The sequence below is a fragment of the Rissa tridactyla genome, chromosome 3 (genome assembly GCF_028500815.1).
Source record: "Rissa tridactyla isolate bRisTri1 chromosome 3, bRisTri1.patW.cur.20221130, whole genome shotgun sequence".
Taxonomy (NCBI): Eukaryota; Metazoa; Chordata; class Aves; order Charadriiformes; family Laridae; genus Rissa; species Rissa tridactyla.
In genome coordinates this window covers 89,178,711-89,199,115 of record NC_071468.1, presented here as the reverse complement: position 1 = coordinate 89,199,115, position 20,405 = coordinate 89,178,711, and the positions used below count along the sequence as shown (strand labels likewise).

At 38.9% G+C, this 20,405-nt stretch overlaps 1 protein-coding gene across 2 annotated transcripts in view; it reads right to left on the bottom strand.

Annotated features, from left to right (window-relative positions):
* The window catches only part of UBE3D (ubiquitin protein ligase E3D), an 84,098-nt gene that overhangs the window by 16,375 nt on the left and 47,318 nt on the right, over nucleotides 1-20,405 (bottom strand). The window contains exons 9-10 of one of the 2 annotated variants that reach the window (XM_054196798.1): nucleotides 17,458-17,596; nucleotides 11,795-13,181 (exon numbers count right to left, since the gene is read on the bottom strand). In XM_054196798.1, the coding sequence (XP_054052773.1) occupies nucleotides 13,011-13,181; nucleotides 17,458-17,596 (310 nt within the window). In that variant the 3' untranslated portion in view covers nucleotides 11,795-13,010. Of the gene's footprint in view, nucleotides 1-11,794; nucleotides 13,182-17,457; nucleotides 17,597-20,405 lie in introns of those variants that run through there. The other variant, XM_054196797.1, reaches the window with a different exon arrangement.

Genomic DNA, 20,405 nt, shown 5'->3' with positions numbered 1-20,405 from the left:
ACTGAAAGCAGCATATCCAGTAGACAGCTTTTCATGTCATTCAGCCTTATCCCAAGAAGTCACATAAGCAATACTGAAGGCAGCTTTCTCTATAATACCATTTTCATGTCTGATTTATCATGGAAAATACAAGTAAATGATCCCATTTGTCTTCCCATACCTCCAAGTGACAATGCCTAGAAACCCCAGACCTCTGCTGTCTTCAAAGATCCCTGTTATTTCTTCTAAACTGCAAGGAAGAGTTCACATCCTTTTAAGATGTAAAATGTAAGAAAAAGAAAAGAAACTAACAGGAAAACCTCAAGCATTTACATACATTCAATCAAAACCACCAAGGTGATCTCCCAAGAAAACCCTCAGAGGGCTGGATCTATAAAGTTTAGTGCAGGTTCACCTACGCAACGGTGCACCCTCTCTTCTTTCATCACTCTTATTTATCTACATCATTTCAAATAAGAAAGCTCTGAAGCTGAGGGCTATGCGTCCATCATCTACCACAGCATATACTTGCACTGTGATGGAACCAAAGGCAAAAAAGAAATTACTGTGAGCAACAGCCATCTCCCTTCACAGACAATTTACGCAGCTCACAAACAAACTGCTCCTCCAGTATTCATCTTCTGCAGCCTCTTTTTCCTGTCCACTTTTGCCATGCTTTGATCTAAATTTGAAAATAATCTCCTTGAATCATGCACTGTGCTTTTAATTTTTCCAGCCAAGTGCTATGCACAGCTTTTGTCTGCAATAGTAACAGATTGCCCAAGGACACGCACAATGAGTCATGGAAAGAGTCAGGATTTCCTGGCTCTTAATCCGATGCTCAGACAAGGCTTCTCGTGTTTCCAATTTTCGGAGGCCGGCAGGTGGGGGGAAGAGAAGAGAAAGGAAGGAAAAAAAGATGGAGAGAGACTTTTTTAGATAAGCAAAATAGACAACCAGAAAAAACCTACACACAAGCTCTTTCCCATCTCAGTTTCAGATAACTGATGTAAGAGTAATTGCAAAATCTGCTGAAGAGCTTAAATCTGTTTTTAAAAAAATGTAATGCATAGAACAGAGGAAAAATATTAATGGGCAGCAAAAAGATACAAAAATTTGACGTTGCTTAAAGCAGAAACAAAACAACCAGTTTGCTCAACAAGCCTGGAAACAGAAGAGAAAGGAATTTACATGCTTTCAGGGCATGGGGATTTGGGAAGCTTGCTCCCAAAACGGGAGGGTGGGTAACAGCATTAGTGTATGCCCACCCCAGAACTGTGATAAAATCTGGGGGTTATGAACATGCAAGTAGATGACATGAATCAACTCTCACTTGAACACACTTCAAAAACACTCTGTGTGTTACACTTGTCTATTTAACTTAGGAAGCTGGCTCCCACAAGACCACCTATAATTAGCAAGATACGAGGAACATCCAAGAGGCAAATATAGATCATGCAGAGGCGATGTATCAGCAGTCTGAAAATAATTAATATCCATCCTAATAATGCCACCTACTCCAAAGGACTGTGCAACAGTTTACAAGACCCATAATGTCACAAAGGAACAGGAAAATAATTTTTCATCCCCACAAAAGTAGGCCACCCATCATATTCTGAAAAGGGATCCAAGCAAAAAAAACAAATGGATTTTGAGACAAGTTGTACTCATTTATCACTGCAAAGCACAGCTCATACGTGGGCTTTGGCAGCACTCTGGCTAACTGGCTGAAATGAGACCCATTTAAAAATAAAATAGATGTTAAAACACTGGTGCCAGTAAAAGACATTAACTGCTATTACATATATCTGCACATATGTATGGGATATTCAGGGACCGCTTGTCTCAGTGGGCTGGGATAATGAGATTATTTAGAGACTACTGCCTCCGGATACAGGTAACTCAAAGTCCATGCATTTTGTTACTGTCTGTATTACAGCAACAGCAAAAAGTCTTACTGTATTCATGACAAATATTTGCGCTCCCAATCTAACCCTCACTGAAGAGATCTAGAGCAACGTCTAACAGGGTAGAGTCAACCCTACAATGCGGGAATGGAGATGGCTTCTTTGCGTCCCTACTCACTCTAATTAAAGGATTAACTGCAGCAACAGCCATCACCATGAACAGCAAACTATTTTAGCAGAGGATGAGAACTAAATGAGCCAGGAGGTGGTTCTTTCCAATTCTCAATGAGACACGAGCAGTAATTAGCACAGCATTAGCCTGGACATCACCAGGGGTCCTGCTGACAAAGGACATAGAAAGGCTGAGGTACTCACTGCCCTCTTTGCCTCAGTCTTTAATGGTGTAACCAGCCTGTAGGAATCCCAGGCCCTTGAGACTGGTGGGCAAGTCTGGAAAAAGAAGATTTACACTTGGTGGAGGACCAGGTCACGGAACACTCGAAGTGGACATATAGCTGCATCAGGAAAAGTGTTGCTAGCAAGTTGAGGGAGGTGATCCTTCCCCTCAACTCAGCACTGGTAAGGCCACATTTGGAGTGCTGGGTCCAGGCCTGGGCTCTCCAGTACAAGCAAGATATGGACTTATTGAAGAGAGGTAAGGGCTAACAAAGGGCCATGAAGATGACTAAGAGATTAGAGCGTCTTTCATATGAGCAGAGGCTGAGAGCTGGGACTGTTCGACCTGGAGAAGAGAAGGTTCAGGAGGATCATAGCAACCTATATAAAAACCTGATGGGAGGGTGTGAAGATGAGAGAGCCAGACTCTTCCCAGTAGTGCTCACTAAAAGGACAAGAGGCAACGAGCACAAATTAACGAGCATGAAAGTCCTTCCGAACACAAGAAAATACTTTTGTACTGTGAGGATAGTAGAACACTGGCACAAGTTGTTCAGGGAGGTTGTGGAATCTTCATCCTTGGAGATATTTAAAATCCAACTGGACATGGTCCCAAGCAACCTGTTCTAGCCGACTGCGCTTTAGCAGGAGGTTGGACCAGACGACATCAAGAGGTCACTTTCAACCTCAACAACTATGTGACTCTGTAAATATTTCTGTTGAACGCATTTTTGAAGTGAACAAGCTTATTTACAAAGATTGGTCATTAAGGCATCCTTCAAGACAAACCGTTCCAATGTTTTGTAAAACCTCCAAACCCGACTTTTGCCACTCTGCTCTTTTTTGGGGGGTTTAGATGCAGGACAAATTTTATTTTCGCTTTTCAGTTTGCTCCCTAAGCTTCCTTTTATATATATCAAATTCTCTCATTCACTTGAAAGATACTTCAGTCAAATACTGGACAGAAAATACTTCTGAATTAAACATTATGTTGAAGTTTTGGTTGACTCGCCTGCTCTTCTCCTCTTTCACACCCTCTTTTTTTATATTACAAGATAGCATGAATCTATCCTTCAGCTCATAGTTCCATGTGATCAACATTATTCTCTTCAAGCTTCTTTTTTTCCCTGACTCTTTTTCTTTGTCTGTTTTTCAGTCATTGAATACTTTCCAGGTCCAGATGAAAATAACAATTAGGTTTTATTATTATGAGACCCTTTCTTGTACTGATAAAAATCTTATTATTCAAAACAAAGCTAGCACTCTTTCTTTAACAATGAGATTTTCATGTTAATTTTTTATATTCTTTTCAGAAAACATTAATGACCTTCAAGAAGAATCAATTTTCCGGCTTCTTTCTTTCGATTCTTTTTCTTATTTTTTTTAAATCCAATTTTACCACCGAAGACAAGTATATATGAACAAATTATACACTGGAGTCATAGCTCCCTTGAGGTATCATTCTGGATTATTGAAGTATAATTATTATAGTGCATTGGTCTGTTCTAAGACTTCCAAAATACTGTTTAAAACTCCTTCCTTAGCAAGGCCACTAAAAAATATGCTATTAAAACCTAATTACCTGCATTATAAAAAATTTAGCACAAAATTCAATGAATGAAAAATAGCAGAAGTTAGCAGAAATGTAGACAGACGATAATCAAGAACATAGTTAGAAAAGTGCAAGATCCAAAGTTGAGGATCATAGCATGACCTTAAGGTCTGAATGAAATTACTTGAAGTTGCTCAAAATTTCATCAGCTTTATAAGATAAACATCGAGAACTAGCAAAGACTGAAACCTGGCACTTAACTTTTCTGCATGAAAACATTTAATTCGATTGTACTGAGTTAGTGAAAAAAAGCAAATTGAAAAAATGTTTGCCTCAGACTTTAAAAACAATCATTCTCCTGGACTGCTCACACAAAAACCCTTACTGCTTGACAGACAATTTGAACAGATTTTTTTTTTTTATTAACTTTGAATATTTGACACATTTCACTCATTTTGTATCCTGAATTTAAGCATTTTGTACAAAATCTTATCGTACTGCATAGACAAATAAACTCAAAAATACCAAGCCCCAAAGGGATTTTGATCCCCCAAGCCCTTATGTTCCTTAGTAAGCCAAATTAAATTAGTATGGTTGTTCGTATGTGCAAGGATTACGTTTACAATGTGACTCATCCTACCTACCTTAAATTATTTAAAATCATTCATTTTCCTTTAGCTGAGTTTTTAAAATAGGCTTTCTAGACTTTAAATCTCAGAGATCATTCCAAAGACCTAATTTTTCACATTACATACATTTTATGCCCAGTCATAGATACATATCCAATGTGTATTACACAAAGTCCAAGTAAAGGAAAAAAAATTGCTTTGCACTTTTCCCTTTGTTTTATTTCTCTGGCTGATCTCTTCCCAACTATAAACACAAACAAAGACTGAAAGACAGAAGGGAAAAAAAGCCCAGACCCTGAACACCAGGAGTAAAATTAAATTAGTTAACTGCTAGAAGCATGAAGCATTAATGAAACAGAACTAGACAATTTTCCCCTTATGAGGAATATCTATTCAGTGTTAATTAAATTCTTTTATTCAAACTCTATGCTTACCCAAGTGTAAAAATATTACATCATATCAATAACTGCAGAGTGTAAGCAAGTACTACACTATAAGCATCTTTTTCCCCATCTAGTGGGGTGAAGCCTTTAAATCATTTATACTATTTGAAGTCTTCAAAGAAATGACAAAAAATAATAGAAAACCCTCTGCCTGAACCAGCAGCCGCAGTTATTAATTCCCTTGTCTAACGAATAGCTATCTGAGACTAGCTCCAAGCATTTGCTTGCAAAGTTCACATACAATAGTGTTAATGAGGAACTTTCAGAGAGTCTGCCATAATTATTTCTCTACAATATATCCAGCTGGCTGGTTTATCCATTTGCAGTCCAGTTCTGCACCACTGAAGCTAAACAGAGTTTTGACATTAACTTCAATAGGTTCAGGTCCTTGCCTACAATGTTGAGCTATCATCACAAATGCTTTAGGTGCATTTCTATAATATGACACAAACTAATTAAAGCAAAGCTGCAACTACTAAGGGGCCATCTCTAGCATTTTTAAGCTTACAAGGTAAGAAATGGGCTCCTAAATCTTCAGGTGGACACCCTAAATAGATTGCCTGACTTTCAAAACCACTCAGTATTTGTTCATTTGAACATTACATTCATTTGTTCATTACCCTAAGTAATCCAAAGTACTGTCAATTTTTATTGGAATGACCAAAAATGGACTGGCAAGTCACTTTTGCATAAACAGAGCAGCATGTGAGACTAAGATAATGTCTTTACACTAAATTCTTTATTCTGTCACTTACATCTTCTTCAAGATGATTATCTTGTTGTAAAAAAAAATAAAAACATTACAGATTGTTCTGAGAATTATTTTGGAAGATTTAATCAGGCACTCAGCTCTTTTGTAAATTATCTGAATGTAGGTTGGGAAAGGAGTAGAATCCAATAGCTGCATTTTCAGGTGTTAGCATTTACGCTTTAATAAGTATCAGTACTTTAACCTGTATCAGTACTGTTGCAAAAGAACCACGCTTGACTTCTACATTGTTTTGTATTAGGAATACATGCTTTGCCTTGACAGGAAAGGCTGACGTAAAATGATTAACTAATAAGTGTCACCAGGGTTTTCTTCAGCTCCTGAGCTACACTTGAAAATATGTAAACAGTGTCTCACTTCTGACAGTTCGTTTTAACTATATTACAAGGGCACAGTAATTTCCAGGTGGAATTGGAGCTCCGCTTCATCTAAATCTGGTGTTGTGGATACAACCTTGTTGAATACTAGAGTCCTCAGAAGACAGTCCAAAAACCAGGCAAATCGGAGAATGGTCTCCTCCCAAACTGCTCGTGTGGGAGTGGCTTAAAAAACTGTAGAACAAGATTCAGTAGCTCTTTCAAAATCAATGTCAGCATTAAGTCATATAGCCCAGCATTTCTTATTTGCATCCACCAAAATCCCATTTCATTTCAGATCTTGTCAAATTTTGACCTCCCCAGTACCCTGGCTCCTTCTAGGAGAGTTCAGAGCAGCAGTACACTGCTGGCGCAGTGGAGTACTTCTCCAATTCCAGTTCTCCAATAGCATCAGCACTTGAGCAGAGAAAACTTTATCTGAAATTCATATTTACTTCTATAGTTTAGCTTCAATCCCTGAGGATTTATTAGCTACGTGGGATGTCACATGTATTTTATTTTACTTGCTGTTGAATTTCTTCTCAAAGAATTCTAGGTTGAACGTTTCAACCTGAAAAAAAATTCTTAACCTTTTTCACTGGTACCAAGATTAAGTCCAGATTTTAGAAAGAGCACCACATGAGAGGGCAAAAATGGGTAGAAAATAAAGAGCAGAAGAGGCAAGTAAAAGCTTACAGAACAGAATACAGTAAGTTTTACAGACAGTGTTTAGTCACATTCTAAATATCACCTTAAAATAGAAAAAGCAGTCACTTAATGGAATATATCCCCAGGATAACCATGCAGAATAGACATTTCTGATTAATTTAAACAGCCACTAGCTACTGCTCTATAAAAATACAGCTGAAAATGCGTTTCCTTTCTGTGGAAGCAGAGAATGCAACCTGAAGTATGAAGGTTTCTGTGTGTTCAGCAGACTTTTTTTTTTTTTCAATAAGAAGTAAGTTGATTCTACTTTGTTACAAAGAAGGATATAAAGCCCCATTGCTCCCCTCCCAGCCTCAGTTTTTCCACCTTAACTGAAAAGAGGCAAATACAATTAGATAACTATAAGTACTAAAAGTTAGTTTCTAACCAGTGAAAAAGTGTAAGAAAGAGAATTACAGGGCTGTCTGCTTATATGCTTATAAATGGTACGGAAACAAAATAAATTGGTATCTAATAGAAATAAGAAAGTAACATAGAAACTCATCAATGCAGAAGACCCAAAGTGGTCAACAAAGATGAAAACAAGGCAGTCCTAGAATTTAATTTCTGAAAAGCTGGGAGATGATGAGTGGAATATACTTTGTATGAAAACATGAAATACGCAGCAGGTTCTCTGGTGAATTAAAAAAGAAATGTGTTAGCTAGTCACCCCCCATTACACAATGATAGCCTTTGTTTTTTTATTTGCTGGGACATTGGCACACAAAAACAGAAAAATATGTCAAAGGCTGGAGCCTCAGCAGCAAGAAAAACTTCTATCTAAAACTGAATTATGCAGGCAAATAGTTATTGATAAGAACCAGAACTAGAGTCATGGTACCAGTCACAGAAAGTGAGAACATCTGAACAGTACAAAGTTCAGTCATTTTCAGGATCATATTTAGGAACGCCAGGCATTCTGGAAGAACTTGGAAGTGGACTGAGCAGACAAAATAGCAAGTAAGACTAAAATAACACCTTCACTTGTACAAGTTTGCAGGCAAGATCCTTTTTCCTGTAGCCAAGGAGCTTAATACTCATTTTTTTCTTCTATTTTCCTTATAAAATTCAAGCTCACTAAAAGCAACAGAAGGAATATAGCTCCCTGATATGTTTCATCAATTCACAACACAGCTCACAAAAATAATAAGACTGGGAACTGGCATTTTAAAATAGCCTCTTTCTCTATAGACTATGCTTTTATAGTTTATATTAGCAATATGGGAATAATATTTTTACAGTCTTTTTCTATAAGGCAGAATCACTTCCTATTTCACTTCTCAAGCTGCTGGGAGACAGATAAAGAAACATTAACCAGCACGCCTGGCGAAAGTCCAAGCAGAAATCACATTCTGCCCACCCAACGCTCCCTGTGATCTCACTCAGCTGCAGCATCTTCGGATTCCTGTAAGTTTTTCTCCATACTGTTAAATGGTTGCCAGGTTTCACCTCAAGGCATAACAGCTTTCTGTTGAAGGCTAAATGGTCTCCGTATTTCAGTAGGCTGTGTTAATGCTTATGCACCCCTTTTGCATCTCTTTCTTCTTCCTGGAGGAGTATTCCAAATCTTATTTTGGGAGCACTATAAAATGCATATGCTAAGATACCTCCTTGCACTTCCATGTGTAGAACAGCTTCCTTTAATTCAAAACTAGTGGAGCTATAGTACAAATGAATAGTTGCACAACTGACTTTTTTTACTGGTCAAGAACAGCAAGCAACTTGGAGACGATGGAAATAATCCTGCCCTTTGTGGTCAGTCAGAACTGTGCTGGTGCACGTCACTGGGAACAGCATCAGCCTACTGAAAGAGTAGCTTATCCATCATCTCTCTTACACTTCCCTTCAGGTCTTTCCCTGCCTCTGGACAGACAGCGATATGACCTGTTTCCCCACGTCATGTTTCTACCCATTCTAGCTTTCCTAAAATCCAAACCTAAAATTTTCTGCCTTAACGAGCATGAGCTTTCAAGCACTACCATCTGTCATCAGCCACCATCCCCAGATCCAAGACCTATGATTTAAGCGCAGAGATTTAGAGCACACTGCTCTCTTTACTGATATCACAACAGAATGATGGACTTTTGAGGGAAGGCAAACTGTATGTTTCTCACTGGAGGCATTACTGACTTCTTCACCAAAAGATCCATTCCAGGCTCATTTTCAACTGACAATAAAAAAAGGAGAACTTAACAATCCACTTCCTTTTCATCCACTGTGTACTTTATCATAGTCAAGTCATCGATCCAATTATTACGCTCTGGCTTTGCAGACTTCTGTATATTTGTCCATTTGTCTCCTTGAAGACATCATTACCGTTTCCAACTCTTTAACACACAACACTCTTGAACTGCTCCAAGTGCCTTGGCAAGCTGCCCCCACGTGCTAATATAATGCTAGAATTCAGTGACATCCTCCTTCAGGATCCCTCAAAATTTTGTAATCTGTGATAACATCATACCTATTCCAGCCTGCAGCTGAAATCCAATAGGGTTGAATCCATCTATTTTTAAAGCACCTGTAAACCTACTAAGAAGTACGCTTATAAATACACCTTTTTACCACAGAGCTTTCTGGACTTCATAAGTAGCGTCAAAGCTTCCATCCAGACTCCTAATGGAAATGAACAATGTTGTAGCTTTCCAGAACAACATTTATTCACAAAGCACACAGCATAACAACATGAAACTTGAAGGGAAAATTTCTATTATAGAATCATTGCTATCCAATGACTCAGTATTATTTTTAAAGCAACAGCTAGCTATCCAGCTCTATCCAGCTGATAACCATATTTCTGTACCTGGTTGGCTAAGAGGTTGAAACTTACTCCTCACATAAGTCAATCTATTAATTATGACCTGGATAGAGCTAAGACTAACTTAGAGAAGCCAAGGTTTTGAAGGCAAGCAGCCCTAAAAAGATAAATCACCTACGAACCATGTTGAACACATATAGCATTATGTGGTTTTCCACAGGGCTAAATATTTCTTTTGAGCAGAGCCTGTTTCTTAGTCACAAAGGCAACAGCCTCAGTTAATAAACAGAAATGGATGTTCTAAAAGTGTATCATGCCTCCCATAAGACTCTTCTTTATGTATATATTCAGGTACATAAAACATGGGTATTTGTCTGGTCTCTTTCCATAACACGCTCACAGTGTGGTGCCTGTTGACGATAAAGAACACAAACTCTGAGTTTCTGTTTAATAGCACATTGCGGACACAAGTACTGGATAATTGGGATGTAACAGCTACACTTTTAGATTTCAAAATGATTTGGGAAAAGCAGAACATTCACAATAGATGCAAACGGGAAACAAAATGAGTGGTATTGATCAGCCATTTTCATTGCTAATTAGTTCTGTCTTCATCCGTTTCAAGCCGTTCATAACATGGGCTCTACCAGACTACCTAAACTGGATTTCTGCAATCAATTTTACTTTCATGTCTAAATGGTAAATTACTTATTTGAGCACATTTTCTAAGAAAAATGGTAAGAAATGTAGTACCAGATGCCGATGTTACAGGTGGCTGTTGCCAGATTCTAGGCAGAGGGAATTGCACGCAAATGAGTTAATTCCTGCAGCAGATCTTCCCTCTCAAGCAGCAGGGGACTATTTCCAGAGGAGGCACCTGCCTGTATGCCACATGTACACTGCTTCTCACTGGGAGCTCACGAGGCTTTTGTAATTAAATCTGCTTCTGTTTAGGATGTGGTCAGATTCACTCTCTCTGATTTCTTCTCTATTGGAGAGCTGTCTTGGAAGAAAAAAGGTATTTAGCACTTCTGAGAACTGATGACGAATTTTGAATCTCAGTTTAGGACCACTGCAGTCATGGTCCTGACTCTCCATCACTAAATACTGAAGTAATCATAAAATTTTGTGCTTCCACAAATAAGCTCAGCCTGCATTTTTCCCATTCATAGATTCAGTTTAGGTTTACATGTGATTGATTTTTTTCTGTTCCAGGCCAACATAAATGGGCAGCTCCTTTCCATTAGAGGAAATGTAGCCATACCACATATTAGATAAGTGAGATAATACCTTCCCATCAGCATCTCCAAAGCAGCACCAGATATCATAAACCCATAGCCTAGAAATGACACCCTGTGCTGCAGCTATGGATGACTCATAGATGTCAGAGGAGGTAGAGGAGTCATAAGGAGGTAGAGGGCATTGCTCAATATGTTCCTGCATGTGCAGAGCTGAAGAGTTCTCAGCTAGGAGACATTATGTTTTAATAAAGTTCATGCAGAATCAGTAGGATGAAACGTTTTTAGTACCGGTTCAACAAAGTCTTCAAAATACTAACTATAGTTCAAGAAAAAAATTGTTCCATTTCAGATTGAAGTCCTGAGAGCTACCATTAAAGAAGTGGATAGTCTCAATGTTCAAAAAATAAAACAGAACCCTCTAGACATATTTTCGAAAGATAGCTTACAGTGAACACTGAGTAAGATAACCTGAGTGGCATAATAAAAATCAAATTAATGAAGGATAGTTTTGTAGCAGACAAGAAAAACAAGACAATAACCTCTTAATTGAACCTAGAAATCTCTATCATTCTGCAAAGAAGTATTCAGATTTGTCTTTGAAACACTAACTCTCTTCATATCATTTGCTCTTGTCAGCATTTGCTCAGTATCATTGTATAACTTCTTTCCTAATTATTCTGCAGCGTTTCATCAGATTATGGCTTTTAGTAAATGCAGACAAACACAAACAAAACCCCCAAATATAGACACATTATAACTTCTTTTATTTTAAAGTCAATGAAATATTTCTATGCATGTTTTTAAAAATTACATCTGCTTTCTTAAGATTACATAAGGCTTGGGTATTTATTCGTTATTTAAAAAAAAAAAAAATGTTTGAAATCAAACTTTAAAACTTCCACATAATCATCACAATAAAAGACCAGTTAGTTAAGGAAAATAAAAATGACCGTATTTTACACAGAGACTGTAATATATTTGCAATGGTTTCTCCATATTACTGTCAATGTTCATGCAGAAGTTTCAGAAATCTAAGCAGTCTGCAGGCTTCAGAGAAATATTAAAAAAAAAACCCTAATCGGAAAAAAAATCCTCCAGTATTTAGGAACTCATCTGCTGTCTGCAAAATATTACAGAATATACATATTCAAATCTAGAATTCATTTTGTGGAAGATCCTCAGTAAGCAAGTAACAAAAATTTTTTAAAATGTTAAGAAAAATAATAAACTGTTTTACTGTAAAAATGGACTTATTTATTTTTCCTTTCTGGGATAGTTTAACAAAAGACACAGCATTTTGAAAGCCATTCCTTCCCTCTTTATATTTTAATTTCTTATAACACCATTTTCCATATCATTTTGAACCAGAGCAGCTCCTTGTCCTGTCTTTGCTGCTGTTTCACAGTGGTCCAAAGGAGTGGAGTCCAACTTAAAAGAATCTGTGCAGTCACTCCAGCTCCAAATGCCCAGAAGAGAACAAAAGGAGGAGCTGAGCAGATTTTTCTAAATTTTACTCAGCTGTTTGCCTCAAAAAGGATTGTCAGAAAACACAGGTGCATCTGCAAGTGTCCTCTATCTTCCGCTAACTTCTTGAGATAAACAAGTTTGAAAATGCTTTACATATATATAGATATTTATATATATACACACACCCCTAAAAAATAAAAGTATCAATATTAAAAAACACTGAATATCACTGAATATCAAGGCACACTTTAGTTCAGACCATGTGTAGACCAGAGAGACAGCAGTAATTTTATATTTTGCCTTCCATGAGTCTTTTGAGTACTTTTGATACTCATATACTAGAGTCATTAAACTATAATGAATACTGTATTTATTCATTCTTATGTTTTCTGAGCAACTTGCTACTTTATATCTCTAAACCTCTCACTTTTAGGAAGTTTTCTGCACTTGATTAAAAGACTTTAAATGATAGAGAACTTCACAGACTGCTCTATGACCAACTTTTTTTTTTTTTTCCCCCTCTCTTTTTCAGAAGCAAAGTAACTGCCAATGAGTTTTTCCTTCAGAGACACCTCTAGGAATGCTTACTGCAGCAACAGAATGAACACTTTTTGTTTTTTCTTTAACACTGGCTCTACTTCTCTTAACCAAAGGGGTCAGTACGCTGATAAGCTACCAGTGGCATCGGGTGCAGCCACAAAGAATATAAAGGGCTATTTCAAACAAAATTTTGAAACTGCTCAGCAGTTCTTAATCACAATCTTCTTTCAATTTCATGCAACTGTAAAAGTAAAAACAAAACCGTGATCTACTTAACTCTGAAAACTCTTGTTACAGTCTGTGGTCTTACGAATAGTGTCTTGATGCGTGAAGTAAAATGCTTGGTTTCCCACAACAACAGCAGCGAGAGAGAATGTGCTGAACAGCCCCATATATCATCATAAGAATTCAATATACAGGACATTTTCTGTTCACTGTGCTTGAATTTCAAAGAAAGACAAGATAAGGTTAGCAAAACACAGCAGAGAATACTTGTCACTTTAAAGCATCTCCCCGTGTTAACTGTTTTGTGTGGTAGGCTCTAAAGTAGCAGCACATCCTCCCAGACCACGCTGAGGAGTAGCAGCTGAACAGTTCAGTGATAAATACACGATAACTCAAGTGGGTGCTAGCTACAAGTGCTTGCAAGCATTAAGACTAATACACAAAGTCGAGCCCAAGCATTCCTAAAGCAAAGGGCTGACAGCTCAGGTGGGTGGAGAGCCAGGCAGATGAAGAGTGTCATAAGGTAACATGGCTTTCTGTGCTGTGTGACAGAGCTGAACAGAGAGCAGCAAAACAATGCTCAGAGCAATAGCAAGCAAAGAAATTTTTTAATCTTTTCTAGTAGCCAACTCCTCTCGCCCTTCCTACTGCTTTCTGCGTTGTTCCAGGATAAATATCAAGTGCCTCAGTCAATTCTACTCCCTTGGTCCAAGACATCCTTAGTGTGGGTGAGGGATTACAAGCCTGGGAAGGTGCAAGCCAAGGCTGCAGATCTATGTTCTCCAGTAAACCTGGAGGCAGCCATCAACCAGCAAGAATTTGTCTGCCCACTTTGGTCCCTCAAGAGCTTACAGGCTCAGGCTTGCTAAGATTTAACTCTCCACAGTCCACCAGAACAACATCAGCGTAACTGCACGGGTGAAATGAGAGATGTGCCAGAGACAATCTAGCACCTAGGATCAACAGCCTGGGGAGCTTAAAGGCTGGCTGCAGAGAGTGCCAACCCCCTTAAACTCATCAGAGAGCTATGTAACAGAGTCTGCTGCTGCTCCTCTCCTCCAGGCTGCTCCAGCGACGTAAATCACACTGAAAGATCTTCACAGGGTCAAAACGGAATTGAAAAGTGATATCAAATATTATGTTACTAAGCAGTAGCACACCGTTGGAAAATAAAATGTAATTTATGTCTCAGCACAGATATGGAGTCTGCTAAGCTAGTCCCAGGGAGCGCCTCAAGAGCACAAAGCAGAACAGAGTTTATTACAGAGATGATTAGCAACTAAGCGTATTTCCTTCATGTGCTTTTTACAACCTAAACATCATCCAGTGCATATGTATACCAACTAAAATTTGGCTTGTCAACACTGCGATGTTGTCATATGACAGAGAGAGAGAGGGTAAATACAGTCTCAAACAACATGGAGGTATGGCTGAGATAATTTTTGTCTACCTAATTACAAACAATTGGATGTTTTAAAGCTATACTGATATGACCTCAGGAGTTAAACTAACTTTTAGATCACTACATATACAGCTACCTGTTAGATGCATTTTAAAATACTGTATCAGGACACAAAAAACGCGTCAGTGGAAACCAGAGGTCCATTTAGCTCCACACCACTAGTCCAACAGTGGGATCACTTACAAAAAGAGAAAACTCTGGCATTTTCTGGGGCCGTTTCCCTTTCTAACTCCCTCAGCATTCAGATGCCAGCATTCAGATGCCAGCATTCAGCTGCGAGAGCCCGGCCTCCTCTTGAGCAAGACTGCCATGTGTGGATAACAGGAAACTCTGTGATTGTTTCCATTCAAATACAAGGATGATTGTAATATAGAATTAATTTTATTTTTTCTAGCCATTGCAGGTCTACCACAAAAGAAAACAAAACTAGTTTTTGTCATTTTGCCATTGCTCCATGAAGGCACATGAAATATCAGCTTTCAATTAGTACCCTTTTATTATTCCCTGTTTAATTCACAATCCTCAGTATTTTGGATGCAGTGGGATCTTATGCTCAGGCAATAGCACAATTTAATATCATTATTCAAGCTCTTTGCAGACCTTGCCAACTTTTTCCAAGAAAAATATAGAAAAACTAGGACACATAATTCTAATATTTGCAGTAGAGAAAGTGACCATGAGTACAAAGAAGCAAGACAGAAAAAAATGTATAAGGCTGACAGCCCATTGTCAAGCATCGGTGAAAAGCTTGGACAAACTTTGTTCCCGCTTCATGGATTCCCAAACTGAGATCCAAACAAAGTTCACAAGGATAAAAATAAATAAAACAATATTTTCCAGGACAGTGTTTGCCCTTCAGGACAAACACTCGGTGATACTGACTGTCTGGCAAGAAGAGTGAAATTTAGAGCCAGAAGCTTATCAAAACAGCCACTTTCCTTTCCTCCCACTATGCAAAATGTAACAGTATCTTTTCAGAGCTGGTTTCAGAACTTGGGGTTTTCGAAAACTATGAAGTTTTGCCTTTCTTGTTGCTGTGAGAGCACAGACACTGGGAATCAGCTCAAAATATAGCATCTTCAGCCTGAAATCATGTTTTCAACCAAGATGGGACATTGTCACATCACCTACTTTGGCTCGCAGGTGGGCAAACTAAGATCTACACAGGCCAGTGCTGGAAGGTGCCATCCCCCACGGTACTGCAGTTCAGCAAAGCACTGCAATGCTTGCTTTCAGCGGTTCCACCGAAATTTAAGCTTGAAAGGTTGCAGTCAGAGGGTCTCCAGGGGATGCGTGGGGCCTTCCTGTCCCATAGCTGACATAACACTACCCTGACTCACTTCTAGACCACGCATGGTGGGCCTCTATGGCAATGGTTCATTTCCAGAGACAGCCTCACGAAGCTAAAATGACCCAGGAGCAATCAAGCACAATTGTGGAGAGTCTGACAAGGAAAAAGAAGAGTCTGGTGTTTTGTGTACTCTGAGGTAAAAACCCTTCTGGAGTTTCCCGCTTCATATCTGCACCAGTTGACAGTCATTTATCACTTTCTATCTCTACCCAGATATACAAATCAAAGGAAATCCTAAGTGCACAACCTGGGACTGAGTACGCACAGAAACAAGACAGGGCATACAGCCTCAGCATACAAGAAGAGACTCCTATTTAACCTATCATGGGTAAGGCAGAAAAGACTTTACCGTGGATTACTGGTAATGTAATGGACAAGGAATACATCCTGCTGGATTAGACAACCAAAATGTTCACTTCTTAATAGGAAACACAAACTAGTCAACTGCATGGATAACTTGTACTGGCCAATCCTTGAAACTTGCAATTTTTACGATCTCACTCTGCTGGCATCCAGGCAATTCTTTTTTTATATAATGATTTTATGGCCTCCGAATGTACAACCCAATAACAATTCTGACCCTGGGTATTAAAACATCATGTTGAAATGATCAATGGCTGCTGCCATACTTGAGAGTTCACCATACACAGATCCCCTGTTTTCAAGTTCACAAGATGCAAAGGTAACAGACAATGCAGGTGCATACTTATTTCCTAACATCTAGACATGTTTTCAGCAGTTGCGCATCAGTGTAACTCTATTAAAATGAATTAAGTGATTTTGGTTTATGACCATGTTCTTTCTGGCTCCAAAATTCTACAATAAAATTATTTTTCAGTAAACATAACTCAGGAACACTAATTAAATGTGCCTTAACTCCAAACCAGGAGTATGGACAAATAGATGCTACCAGATTTCGTGCTATAAACTGTTTAGGACACTCATTCCTACTAAGACAATGATTCTTCCATAGCCGTCAAAACAAACACAGACTCAGGTATGCTTCTTGCTTAACAGCTGGTTACTTTAGATTTGCTTCAATACACAACCGATGGACTATGTAACTACAAGGGAAGACAGAAGCATCATAAAAAGGTTGAGTTGATATGTCATATCATCATGAACTGAGGTGTCTGGGTATTTCATTTGTAAAAATTGTACGTCTTCAGACACATGAAAAATACAAATCACAATTTAACAGGCTTATAATGATGTTTTCTTAGGAAAACTTCTGTGACTGCTGGAAACTTCAGCAGCAACATACAGAACAACACCAGACAAAACTGAGAATGCTTCATCATAATTTTACAGGTTTTCACCACTGGAAAACCTTATTTTTAGCTGATGACTTTTTTTTTTTTGAGGCCAACAAGATTTTGTATAATGATTCTAGCTACTTCACACTAGGTTTGATGAAATTTCTTTAAACATCTAATTTAATTTAAATAGTGATTCACTGTTTAAAAATCCAATGACATTTCCTGCCTTGGTCTACATTTAATACAGTTGAAAGAAACTGAGCTCTACAAGAAGTTCTCCATTGCTATATTTAATATAATGGGAGAGTCATGCAACTACAGAAGATAAACCTTTACTCTGAAAGGGTTTATGGGCCCCAGGGATCTCTCTTTTTCCTAGAAATAACATTTTTATACTGAAATAGCAGCTGCTCCTTACCTGAAAAGAGTTCATGCATCGAAGTGAAGGTGGCAGAGAGATGGTACTCAAACCCAGTATCAGCAGTAATTCCATACACGTTTCTGATGGAAACTTTAAAGGATGAACTCCAATGTCATCTTCCCATGCATCAGCGAGGCTATCAAGTTTAAAAAAAAAAAAGTTTTCATTCTCTTAAAATATATCTAAACTCCAAGTTTCAAATAAATATTAGACTGTGTCATAGTATTGTGATAAAGATTCTCTTCACATTTTCACAGAATGGTAGGGTTGGAAGGGACCTCTGGAGTCACCTAGTCCAACGCCCCTGTCAGAGCAGGGTCACCTAGAGCAGGCTGCACAGGAACACATCCAGGCAGGTTTTGAATGTCTCCAGAGTTGGAGGCTCCACCACCTCTCCGGGCAGCCTGTTCCAGTGCTCTGCCACCCTCAAAGTAAAGAAGTTCCTCCTCGTGTTTAGGTGGAACTTCCTACGCTCAAGCTTCTTCTCATGTTTAGGTGGAAATTCTTATGCTAAAGTTTGTGCCCATTACCTCTTGTCCTGTTGCCAGGCACCACTGAAAAGAGCCTGGCCCCATCCTCCTGACACACAACATTTCAGTATTTATAAGTGTTGATAAGATCCCCCCTCAGCCATCTTTTTTACAGGCTAAAAAGACCTAAGCCCCTCAGCCTTCCTTCATAAGAGAGGTGTTCCAGTCCCCTAATCATCTTGGTAGCCCTTTGCTGCACCCTCTCCAGCAATTCCCTGTCCCTCTTGAACCAGCGAGCCCAGAACTGGACACAGTACCCCAGGTGTGGCCTCACCAAGGCAGAGTAAAGGGGGAGGATGACCTCCCTCAACCTGCTGGCCACACTCTTCTTGATGCCCCCCAGGATGCCATTGGCCTTCTTGGCCACAAGGGCACATTGCTGGCTCATGGTCATCCTGTTGTCTCCCAGGACTCCCAGGTCTCTTTCAGCTCAGCTGCTCTCCAGCAGGTCAGCCCCCAACCTCTACTGGTGCATGGGGTTATTCCTCCCCAGCTGCAGCACCCTACACTTGCCCTTATGGAATTTCATAAGGTTTCTCATCGCCCAACTCTCCAGCCTGTGCAGGTCTCTCTGTATGGCGGCACAGCCTTCTGCTGTGTCAGCCACTCCCCCCAGCTTTGTGTCATCAGCAAACTTGCTGAGGGTGCACTCTGTCCCCTCCTCCAGGTCATTGATGAATATATTGAAGAGGACTGGACCCAGTACTGACCCCTGGGGAACACCACTCGTCACTGACCTCCAACTAGACTCTGTGCCCCTAATCACAACCCTCTGAGCTCTGTCTTTCAACCAGTTCTCTATCCACCTTACTGTCCATTCATCAAACCCACTCTTCCTAAGTTTCCCTATGAGGATGCTGTGGGAGACTGTGTCGAACACCTCGCTGAAGTCAAAGTAGACAACATCCACTGCCCTCCCCTCAACTATCCATCCAGTCATTCCATCATAGAAGGCTTTTTCCCTGGAAAAGTCACAGATAAGGGTGCTTTTACCAGAAATAAAAGGTGCGTTTAGAGTACCTTATCTGTGCACCAATCTTACAACAAGATACATAATGTGAAAGGAAAATGTAGCATACCTTAGACCAATCTGTTCATGTTTCTAATTCAAAATCTGATTATTTCTGAACCAAATTTCATCTGCCACTGGCAATTTCCCATCATATAGTGCTTTTACATATAGAGTATTCTACATAGAACATGTCTCCACTTCTTATTTTGTTTCTAGAAAGAAAAATGTCCTTTCACTTCTGAAAAGACAGGAGGTCAGACATGATTTTCAAAATTGATGTTTATGATGCTCTCATTGGAACCTTACTAACAATCTACATCAAGTAAAAATGCCATCTCAGTTCGTTTCATACAGCTTTATGCTTTAGATGTGTTAAAAGAATTAAGATTTCTAGAACTAGTCATAAAACCAACATTCTGAAAGCACATTTGTATAAACTGTACCCGCTACCACATGCTGAAGAACAAGATTAGTTCAACAAGATTAACTGAAAAGAACATTTCAGGCTTGTTTCCTCCATAATGCACAAACTGTCACACTGATCAGTGATCCAGTTAGTTTAATAATGTCATCTGAGCAGTTAGTATCTGATACTCTAGAGCAAGATGGATGCCAATTATTCTCAGCAGATCTGAGAACATTTGGAAGACAATCCTTCCTACCCTTCCATGTCCAAGACTTCACAATTTCAATAAATAATTTAGCATTAGCTTTCACTTTTAAATTCCTCCAACTCTTCTGGAAATACATTACTCTGACTGAACCACTGCTCATGAACATATCAGCTTGTTTTAATGTCCTCTCTAGAAACAGCTGCATTCTTTTTAAGCACCTAAAAGAGTAGGCATCACCCCAACGTTCAGCAAATTCTCTTTTCACAATATCTCTGTCCTTCTGGATGGTTTCATTCTCTCAAGTCTCCCAAACCCACCAATTTTCTATAGAATTCTGCTTCTTAGATATAGGCTTGCATATACACTTCTACCTCTGCTTCCACTATTAACTCTTCCTAGCACCTTCTTAGCTCTTCTAGAAGATATTCTACTTAACATAATTTACCCGTTTTTTCTTCAAAAAGTAGGTGCATTTTCACTTTCTTATCTCCATTTGCCTGAAACTGGCCTCTTGGATTTTAACCATTTGGGTTTTTCTTTCCTAATCTTTACATTTTTCCTCCTTCCTCATTTATCTATGGGTATATAAGAATCCAATTCTGCTTCAATACAGAGAAGCAAGACCCATAATGCACACAAGGTAAGAGGGGCTTCCATCTCCCTGAAAAAAGGAGTGCTTTCTCTCACTCTTTTTTTTTTTTTAAATTCACAATAAAAGACAAAGAATTATATCACTTTTAAATTACCAAATGTACCATGTCTTTTCTCAGCCCTCACTTTGACATAAGG